The 11,101-nt window shown below is 37.5% G+C and overlaps 1 protein-coding gene across 2 annotated transcripts; it reads left to right on the forward strand.

The window, feature by feature from the left end:
* The first annotated feature begins 1,557 nt into the window (after window positions 1–1,557).
* On the forward strand, window positions 1,558–7,386 carry LOC306849238 (EMILIN-3-like). 2 transcript variants are annotated; one of them, XM_079384132.1, is made up of 5 exons: window positions 1,558–1,972; window positions 2,728–2,847; window positions 2,960–3,313; window positions 3,404–3,753; window positions 3,881–7,386. In XM_079384132.1, exons 1-5 carry the CDS (start codon window positions 1,824–1,826, stop codon window positions 5,824–5,826), a joined length of 2,919 nt encoding a protein of 972 aa, XP_079240258.1. In that variant the 5' UTR covers window positions 1,558–1,823; the 3' UTR covers window positions 5,827–7,386. The 2 variants fall into 2 exon arrangements, with proteins under 2 accessions (XP_079240258.1, XP_079240257.1); XM_079384131.1 differs by having other exon boundaries at window positions 1,559–1,972; window positions 2,960–3,753.
* Window positions 7,387–11,101: the final 3,715 nt, after the last annotated feature.

Raw genomic sequence — 11,101 nt, forward strand, 5'->3', positions numbered from 1 at the left:
ACATTTAATCTCCCTATCCAGTACCATGCAAAGCATGCTGTGAACTAGAAATGCCCAGCCCTGTTTCTGTTAATGCCAACAAAAATAATTAATGCAATCCCAACACAACAGCAATAAGTTAACTTTTGTTTTAGAAAGTTTAGGGGATTACACACAATTAAATTAAATGTCACAAAATGTACAAGAATGAATGCATTGTCTCATTTAATTGAGTTAACTGACCAAGCATCATTATCATCATCATCAAATCCTTTTTGAGTATGTAAATACATAAATAAATAAATAAATAAATAAATAAATACTGTTCATAAAGAAGAAATTAATGTAATATCACTTCCAAACTTCATTTTAATCAATCAGTCAGAACTGTCCAAAATTGAAGAAACACGTTTAATTAATTTTCTTTTCAGTTTTCAAGTCATACAAACAGTGATTTACAGATTTTTTTTTATTTCAGACCTGCATGACTACACCAGCAGAGCTTTTGCAAATATGGAAAGGTGAAAATGTGAGCCTGTTTATACAGATTCCTGACCCTCCACATTAGAGCAACACAGCCCTTGGAAACAGAGTAAACATTGTTGGCTAATTAGCCACTGCAACCAAACAAAGGAATGGTGTGTTTTGCCGTTGTGGTTTTTTAGAGGGGAGGTTTGAGGTACTGTGTGTGTTTGCTGGTGGTGTGTTATAGGTGACTTTTTTGGGGCTGTGCACAATTAAGGTCTATGAGTAGTAAAGAGTGTTTGGAATTCTCACTTTATCCCTAGACCTATTCAAAGTTTGCAACACCACCACAGACCTCGACCATGGATACAAGTACTGTGGACGGATGTCAAAGCAATAAAGAGAAAGGAGCGGTTACTTCAATGATTGTTCGTTTGTTCAGCTTTTCAATTAATCCTCTATGGGACAAGCATGGTCAACAGGAAATATTCTCTTTCACATTGTATATTTTTCATTAGCTATTTTGCTATTGCCAAGTAATCGTTAGTATTTACAGTCAGGCTCTCAGTGTTTATCTGAGTAAAACTGTATTTGTTCCATATGGCTGTGTCTGTGTTTGTGTGTGAGAGCATGTGCCAGCAGCCTGCAGCTAGTGAGTCCATATGCTTTTTTAGATTATGTGCAAAGCCATATGCTCCTGTATCATTTAGTGTTCAGAAAATGGCCAATAATCAGACACTTTACATCAGAACAAGGGTTTTTATGGCACATTGCTAGATTAACTAGATTATCAGCGCAATCAAATGTATCATCATGACACCAGACATACACCTGGTCATTTCAGAAGGCAAGATCTCACTTTTAAACTGATATCAGTAGATGATAATTACTATTAATTGACCATGATTTGTTTTGGAATTATTTAATTCGTACTCACAATTATTACTATTATTTATCCATCTTTCAGTCAAACCCCTGAACTTCACTGTTGTAATGTGTGGATCAGGTCTCAAAAATAGCACCTTTGTGTAAATTGTGTTAGGTTACATAGTAGGTGGATCTATGTAAATGAGGTGGTCCGGTGTTTTATGAGGTGACCAGAACTCTCAGTCCCACAGTCTGCAGGAATCTCAGCGTCACCACCACAACTGAAGCAAATAGTGTCCTTTTTAGACACTGAGTTTATTTTAGTATTAACTAAGACCAACATGGACAAATGTAACTCTAGCTAGTATTTACATAACACAAGGCATCTGTCAATTTTTAGGTCTATGCTCAATTTTTGGTGAAGAATTTTTTAGCTGCTGTTCTGGTGGAATAGAAGGATTTCCCTCTGTAGTTTCTTAGTTTTTCCCCAGCATTGATAATATACAAACATCATGTTATTGAAGATAAATTTCCACAGTTTTCTCCTTTTTTGGAGTTCTTTTCTGACTGTGGCAGCATTTCAACCTGCACCAAACCAATACAGCCTCTACTCTGGACCCCTTCCACAGTACAACTCAGCAAAACCGACAGCCAGGCATAAGTGAGTATCCATGAGCGAAATATTCATTCTCTTAATTGATGGCACAGGTGGTGAAATAGCTGTTGGATGTTACTAAATGATTTCAGACACATCTGGGAAGCAATAGAATGGAATCTTCCATTCCAACATCATGTGAGATGCTGTTTAAGATCGTAGTTAAGAAAATATGACACAAGACCACCTGTCCAACTTTTCCTGTAGACACTAAATACTTGTTGAGTTAATATTTTCCAGTTTGGTATTACTGTTGGGTGCAATATGTTTGGTTTACATTGAGGTGTTATCATAAATCTCCTCAAATTTGGTGAATTCATAAAGAATACAAATGTTTACAATGAGATCTTTACATTAACATCAGTAAATGCATTCGGTATCATCACCAACAACGAATGATAATTTATATAGAATTTATTAATTTTGCTTAATGTGATTAGATATTCTGTAATTGTTAGTAGAACTATAAAACAATGCTAGTGCATGTAATTTTATTGTTAAAATATATGTACAAATAAATGTTGACCAAAATAAATAAATGTTAAAATTCTGTTGATTGTTAGTTTGTATTAACTACTGGTTGGATAATGTTAATATATAAAGGTAGGTTTAGGTAACATTTATTTAGGTAACATAGCATACTGAGTACAGCACAGCAAATAGCGGATTCTTTCAGTGTTGAGAGAGAGGGAATATTTGTTTTTCTTGCTTTTGACAACTTTAATTATTGAGAGTTATACTGTATAATTGTATCTCTTCAGGAACCACTGTGCATATGTTGTGGAGAAGACTGTCTCGTTCACTATTCAGGATGGAGCGGCTCCCTTCATGAAGCCAGAGTACAACAAGTGTGCTTGGGGTCAGAAATGCCCAACTATAAAGTAAGATATTAATAACTGTTTAACTATCATACATTTGTATATAAATATATATTTGTATAAAAAATGCATTTGTTAGATTTAGCTCATTTTGACACCCTGTCTGTTCTTACAGGTATCGCATGTACTACAAACCCATGTATAAAGTTGCATATAAGACTCTGACAGAGCTGGAGTGGAAATGCTGTCCTGGATATGCAGGTGTTGGTTGTACTGCGGTGTATGGAATGAAAGCAAGGCCCCTATTCAAAGGACCCCTGCCTGCACAGAAGGGTCCTATGCCTCGTTTTAAAGGGCCCATGTCATCGCAAAAGGGTCCTATGCCTTCTTTTAAAGGGCTCAAGCCAACGCACAAGGGTCCTATGCCTTCTTTTAAAAGACATATGCCAATGCAGAAGGGTCCTATGCCTCCTTTTAAAGGGCCCATGCCTGCACAGAAGGGTCCTATGCCTTCTTTTAAAGGGCCCATGCCTGCACAGAAGGGCCCTTTGCCTTCTTTTAAAGGGCCTATGCCTGCACAGAAGGGTCCCAGGCCTATGCCTTCATTTAAAGGTCCCAGTCCCCCACAAGAGGGTCCAGTGCATTCATTTAAAGGCCAATTTCCCCATCTCAGCTTCAATGGAAACCCCTGGAATCAACCTCAAACACCACCTAATACCATGAATGAATACCCAGGCCCTATTACTGGTCCCTCTTCCCGAGATACCTTAGCTGAACCTTCTCCAGATTATCCTGAACTGATGCCAAAGCCTCAAGACCTTGGCCATGATTTAATCCCAGAAGAGAATGAGCCAATCACAGACTACCAGAATCCACAGCCAGATCACTACAGTCCCATACCAGAACATAGTGAGACAGAGCCTGTTCCCAATGCACAGGCGCCCTCTGGTGGCAGTGAAACAAACCAAGGTAAATGAGCTATATTTTACAGTTAACACACTCTAGTATATACAGTTTATTAGAGTCATCATTTCTTTGTAGAAAATAAAGCTACAAGTGTGTTCAGACTAACTAATTAAATATAATGCATTCACAGATAATGATGAAGATGAGCGGTTGGATAGGATAGAAGAGGATGTGCAGCGACTCTCTCTTGGTCTAGAGACTCTCCGTGGTACAGTGACAGGCCTGGAGGACAGCTTGCGTGCTTCCCTCCGTGAAGACGCCAACCGAATGTTGACTGCACTCATTTCTGCCGGACCCAGCCCTATCGCCGCTCCTTCCCTGTCCAGGGACGCTTCTGTAGGTTTCGGAGATCTGCCTGGAGGTGCACCGGATATTGAGGGTTCAGATGTGATGGGGCAGTTCCCAAACTTGGTCGATTTGGCTGAAAAGGTTTCAGAGCTACGAGCAGAGCTTGTGGCAAAGGCATCTGAGCTTGAAGAGTTGAGAGGAGCAGTAATGGGTCACAACAACACCCTTCAAAGACTGTCAAATGGGTCAGTGAACCTTACACAAACTCACTTTCAAAAGGCCCTGGAGACAATGGTGGAGTCCAAAATGAGTGAAGCTCGGGTGGCCATCTTAGATGGCTTTGAAAAGCGTGTGGAGAGTGCTGAGGAGCGATGCGAGGGTCATATGGAAGAGGTGCGTGTCCAGTGCAAGGAGGAACGTTTGGATGGACAAAAGCAAATTGAGCAAGTCCTAGACATAAGGGCCGTAGGATTGAGGACAGAACTCCAAAAACTGCAGGCTCAGCTTCGAGATCTGGAGCCTGAAGAGGGTTGCTGCATTGCCATTTCAGGTCTAACTGAAAGGATAATTCATGTCGAGCAGTCAGTGGGTGGTTTGAATGAGTCCCAAATTCATTTACGTTCCGAACTTGGTGGACACAAGGACCATATAGAGGGCATGTTGGAGGGCCGACTGGGCTATGTGGAATCCAAGATGAACATTGCATTAAATCAAGAGGAAGCAAGTATTAACAAAAGAGGGCCAAGCAACCTGGAGGTGCAATTGGAGGGGAAGCTTAAGGCTCTTGAAAGTCATCTTTTGGCTGCAGTGGAGGAGCTAGGTAATGTCACAGCACCAACTTTACTTGAGGGTCAGGCTGTGCCCACACTGGAGACAGAAGTAGAATTGCTCAGAAGAAGAGTTGAGGACGATTTGGACCGTTTACAGAAACAACTCAAATCCATAGAGGTCATGTGCACGTCATCTTGTGTTCCACAGCTTATTCTTACAGGATATGTCGCTCCTTTGGGAACTGAGGATGAGGCAAGTGAGGACAACCACAAGCAAATGAATGGGAAACTTGATTTACAAGTAGAAAGATTGAACAACCTTAATGCCACTCTACATAATCTTCTTATAACGTTGGCAGAGAAACAGGAGGAGGCAGGTCTTCAGGGTGAAGTGACCCTACTGAAAGTTAGCGTGAACTCTGTTAACAGGTCTCTCTGTGGCTTGGAAGAGTCTCTCGGCTCTGTGATCAGAGAGGTCGGCCAAACCAACTTCACCTGGCAAGAAAGAGAAGAAAGGCTTGCGCAGCAGGTGAAGGGTGTGGTTCAGCTGGTGGGACGACAGGCATCTATGTTGGGTACTGGGGAACGAAAGTTAACCCGTCTGAAAGGGGAACTCCAGGATCTGCGGCGCAGAGTGGCTGGAGAGCTCCAGGGTTGCCGTTCCACTGCTCTGGTTGTCCAGAAGGAGGTGACTGAAGTCGGGGGTCGTGTTGCTCGAGTGGAGGGTCAGTGTGGAGGCCTGGCACACCTGGCTGACGACCTAGAAAGAATTCGAGGAGAGCTGGAGAGACACTCTGATGGGTATCTGTCTCATGTAAATAGCACCCTTGTTAACCATTCTCACCAGCTGTCTGAGCTCAGAGATAGCATCCAAAACTGCACTGGACCATCTGGGTCTACTAGGATAGCTGAGGACAATTTAGCTGCAACGCAGCAAATGGCAGAACAACACACAACAGAACCGGCCCATCCCAGAGGAGACCAGTTTGCAGTCCCCACACAGTACAGAGGTGACTAGTAATTCAAGTGCACTTTATAATGTGCAGACAGTCTTTACTCACAGATACTATTATATAGTATCTTTCTCAGGAGACTCTTTTCTTGCCAACATCTATGGTATGATTAGTGTTGAAAATCAATCTTCCCAGTCTGTGGTGCTGCTGTTTTGTATTTGTTTTTTGTTTTTTTAATACACTTGCCTATCATGAATCTTTTAAATATATATATTTTATTCATTTTTACTTAGAGATTTTAGGGTTAAGTATATTAAATGTCTTACTTTGTTATTGTGCATATTTTTATATGAATTGGATGTCTGTCTTTACCATTTTTTTATTGTAGGGCTTTTTAAATTAGAGAGAGACTGCATTTTGGGAATACAACTTTTCGAAACCATTTTTGTGTTTGTACCATTATATATGGTTTTGTGAAAGCTGGTTCTTAATAAATTTTTTAAACCTCAAACAGTCAAAATAATTACATTTCACCATATAAAAATGAGGTTGTTACATGTTACTGTTTGATAATGAACCTAAATCTCTCTCTCTCTCTCTATGAACTAATGCAATATCAAATTGCATTTTATATGTTATTCTACAGAGCAGTCAAAAAGAGTTAAGAAGTTATGCAGACAGGAAACGGTGTATTTTAAAACCAAAAAGGTTACATATTTCCTCTTTAAATGCGAAGAACACGTGAACACGAGGTACGAACCCAATAGGCTACCTTTTGAGTGTGTTCTCGGGTTTGCCACAAACTTTACAACTAACTTAAGCATAAAACTATACTATACATAAAACTAACTAAATATACACTTAACCAATGTATAAAACAAAATATAGCCTACTATTTTTTTTTTTTTAACTAATCGTAACCTGTGATATTTTTTAATGCATAAAATACCTGAAAAGAAGCTGTTGAATAAATCGCTCGGATGGGATGCAATCACGATGCTTTTGTAGAGACGAAATTAATCACACACACCAATTGCACAACATATAACAGTAACAGTGAATGACGCATTTAAGATTTCCCGTTGTCATTCTCTGCTGCTGTGTTGCCAAGTCCGTGATGTTCCAGCAGATTTGGTCTAATTTCACTCTGTAGCTGCGAGCTGGGGGTCTAAGTATTTGTGCATAACTCAAGTCGCTCTTGAACCTCAGTGTAACTAATATGCCACCCCCCCTATATGATCATGGTGTGCGTGTGTGTGTTTGTGTGTGTGCTTACACAACAAGTTTTCACTTAATTTTTTTTAGTTTATGAGGTTTGTATATTACTGTGTATTATTGATCTCCAAAGAAACTATTCAAAAGGCAACAGGCTAATAATTGCTCTCTTTAATGTCAGAACATGAAGTATATTTGAAAATGTGTCATTTGTTTCTAGATTTTTAGATGTTAACAAGACATGACACAAATATACACATGATCAACTGTAAACATACAGTATGTGAAAGCCATATGAGTTCCTGTTGTATTCAGTAAACCACATTTTGGAGCACAACAGCATCTGGGAAGGAAAACAGGACGTAATACAATTAGTTGAACTGTTGTATCATTAAAGCCTGGCCAAAACTCTGCACAGAAAGATGAAATTGTGATGTCTTTGGACCTGTACTTCTGTGTATTTGTGAAACAAACATCCAAGTTCTAAGATGTTTTCTTTATTGAAGGGTTTCTAACATTTGGAAAGGATACTTAAAAACGTTGCATATAACTTTAGAGTGATTATTTAGGTATGTTGGTGCTACTTACTAACAGTCGCCCTCTGAGGTTTCCGATTTTTTATGTATTTGATTATGCCAAAGGCATCATATCCAAGCACTGCTGCTGCCAGCAAACCGAAAATCTTAAAGAAAGAGCAAGCATGAAAAAAGTGTGAAAGATACAATAGTGAAAGCACAAGGGTCATAAAATGCAAAACAGAAAATAAAAAAATTAATCATTCGTATACATACCACATCTTATAATCACTAAAAAGTACATAAGGAGTAACTGATAACTTGTCTTTTAAGATTATCCTTTCAGCCACAAATGTAGTCTTTGCTAACTTACTCACCGAACCAGCAATTTCCCCGGAACTTTGCCATCCCCAGCTAAAACAGATAAGAGAAGTAACAAGAAGGAGGAGCGATCCTGTGATTGTTCTGAATAAGTCCTACAATATGAAGGAGAACGTATGACCTTTTTAAAATTTATTTTTAAGTAAAAAAAAAATTTAAAGGAAGAGGTTGAGAATAAAATATACTGAGTAAGCTACACTTACAATATGGTGGGCAAGTAATTGGTCAAAAAAAAAATTGTGTGTGTAATCCTATATCGAGTGCACAAATATTTTTACCAGCAATTTGAAATACATCAGTGACATGTGCGGGTAGGTATGTAGGTCGATGGCATAAATGATGAATATGAGAATGGCCCAGACCAGCTCTATAATGCAGCCCCAAAGGAAGCATTCAAAGGAAACTGCTTTACAAATAGTCACAATGGCACACAGAGCCTATTAAAACAGACAGTGAAAAACTTATTTAAAAAAGTACTGTATACACATATGCATTTCTCTGACACACACACACACACACACACAATTGTTCAAAATGAATCACCTACAGCTTGTAATAAATGTATCAAATAAAAGTATTATGTTTAATACTACTTTAAGCCAATCAGATTAGTACATTATTAATTTTAAATCAGTATGAATCTTGATTAGCTACATTTCTAACTCTGTGTAGACTTACAATTTCAAGAGCTAAAATCATCCCCTTTGGTGACCAGATGAATTTTGTGTTTTGCTCAGTGGCTGGAAGTGGCTGGTTCTCTTCTTTTGTGTCTACCATCTTGAGTTGATCCTGTAACTTGATTAAAAACAATAAAGAAGCAGGTAAAGTAACAAACAATGTGTTCATAACGCTAAAAAAATATATATATAAAAAAATTATATGAATTAATTATACACAATAAGATACAATATTAAATAACATGTATAAAAAATGCAGCATTAGTTCAATATTATAGCATCAATAATATTAAGAGTTCAGATGCAAAAAAACTCTAATTTGTCTATTAGCATTTGTGCATTTATAGTAAATGTATTTAGGACACTGTTTTTCATACAAATACAAAAAACTTAGGGGAACGCTTAACGGCGCATATTCTCTGTGAGACAACGAGAGACGAATCTAACACATGCTGAAAACGGTATGAATTTTCATTGATGACTGCAGTGTTAATAATAATAATTATAGGCCTATAATTCATTGTATAAATTAATAGACCTGTTCAAAAAAAAAAAAAAAATTAAATGAGGAGTGGCCTGCCTTATTCGGAGTGTCTATGTTGGCAAAGGCTATTTACATTAACTCCACCCACCAGCGCGTGATTGGGTTAGTCAAAAATATAAAAAAAGACGCTCATTTTGTATCAGTTTTAGTGGTGTAGAATCTAGATGGTAAGGCGCATGCATTTTGACGCGATCGACCCGAGTTCGATCCCGCCTTTTGCTGAACTTTTTTTCTACCTTTTCAAATCTCATAACGCATCGGAAATGGAATTTATTTACAATAAAAATGAAGGAAATAATCTAAAAGTTGAAAATAAAAGTATCGGGTAGGGTAAGGGTAGATGTAGGGAGGGCTTTATTGTCCCAATAAGATGGCATCCATTTCATAATTTGAATTAAAACTATAATTTGCACTCAATACGATATTATTGTGTACTGTCCTGCTACAATACAGAGGTGCAGATAATTGCCACTATTTGCAATAAGTGGTATAAATAGCAGAAAATATTGCTATTTTAACAGTGCAAATAGAATCTATAGCTATTTGCACTTGGTGTAAATGAAACCAAGCGCTATGAATTTTTGGGGGGCCAATAATTTCATGTAATTTAATAATGAAAGTAATCTAATAATAATAATAGGCATAATAATAAGAAGAATGCAACAGGCCTACATTAATTGGAAATGCTAAATCCTCTTAATATTGCCAATTTTTTATGCTTTTGACAATATCTCTGGCTATCATCTACACGATATGATGCAAATCAGCACGGGGAGATTATCACCAGCAATGTGTGCCGTGTGGAAATAGTTTTATGAATTGTCGGCACAATCTATTTTAAATGGTTAGAATTTACCATGTTTTCCTTACAGTTGGCATTGAGTGACTGACACTTGATGGTCAGAAAAAAAATATATATATATATATAAAGATAACTTAAATAAATAAACAAAACAATAAAAAATAAAAATCCCAAATTTCCTTTTTTCTATATTCATTCATAAATGATATTACTTTGTAAATGTCATATTTGGTAGTTGGCATAGAAGTTATATTACTAATAACAGTGGCATATGAGAACACAGGAAAAAAGTTAAATATGCCTTTTTCGAAGCTGCTTAATTTAAAAAAACTGATAGCTAAAGTTAGGTGTTCATTACTTTCTCTCAATTTAATTAGATTTTTAGCACCACTTCTGAACTGTTAAGCCCCCCTTGGCACCCTCAACAAAAAAAATCCTGGAGCCGCTTTTAACTGTGGTTGCCTTGATCTAAATGTATGCCAATGGAAGACCAATGGTTAATTTTAATAAATCTCAAACAGTCAAAATAATTACATTTCACCATATAAAAATGAGGTTGTTACATGTTACTGTTTAATAATGAACCTAAATCTCTCTCTCTCTCTCTATGAACTAATGCAATATCAAATTGCATTTTATATGTTATTCTACAGAGCAGTCAAAAAGAGTTAAGAAGTTATGCAGACAGGAAACGGTGTATTTTAAAACCAAAAAGGTTACATATTTCCTCTTTAAATGCGAAGAACACGTGAACACGAGGTACGAACCCAATAGGCTACCTTTTGAGTGTGTTCTCGGGTTTGCCACAAACTTTACAACTAACTTAAGCATAAAACTATACTATACATAAAACTAACTAAATATACACTTAACCAATGTATAAAACAAAATATAGCCTACTATTTTTTTTAACTAATCGTAACCTGTGATATGTTTAATGCATAAAATACCTGAAAAGAAGCTGTTGAATAAATCACTCGGATGGGATGCTATCACGATGCTTTTGTAGAGAAATTAATCACACACACCAATTGCACAACATATAACAGTAACAGTGAATGACGCATTTAAGATTTCCCGTTATCATTATCTCTGCTGCTGTGTTGCCAAGTCCATGTTCCAACAGATTTGGTCTAATTTCACTCTGTAGCTGCGAGCTGGGGGTCTAAGTATTTGTGCATAACTCAAGTCGCTCTTGAACCTCAG

This window comes from Barbus barbus (genome assembly GCF_936440315.1).
Source record: "Barbus barbus genome assembly, chromosome: 29".
Lineage (NCBI taxonomy): Eukaryota > Metazoa > Chordata > Actinopteri > Cypriniformes > Cyprinidae > Barbus > Barbus barbus.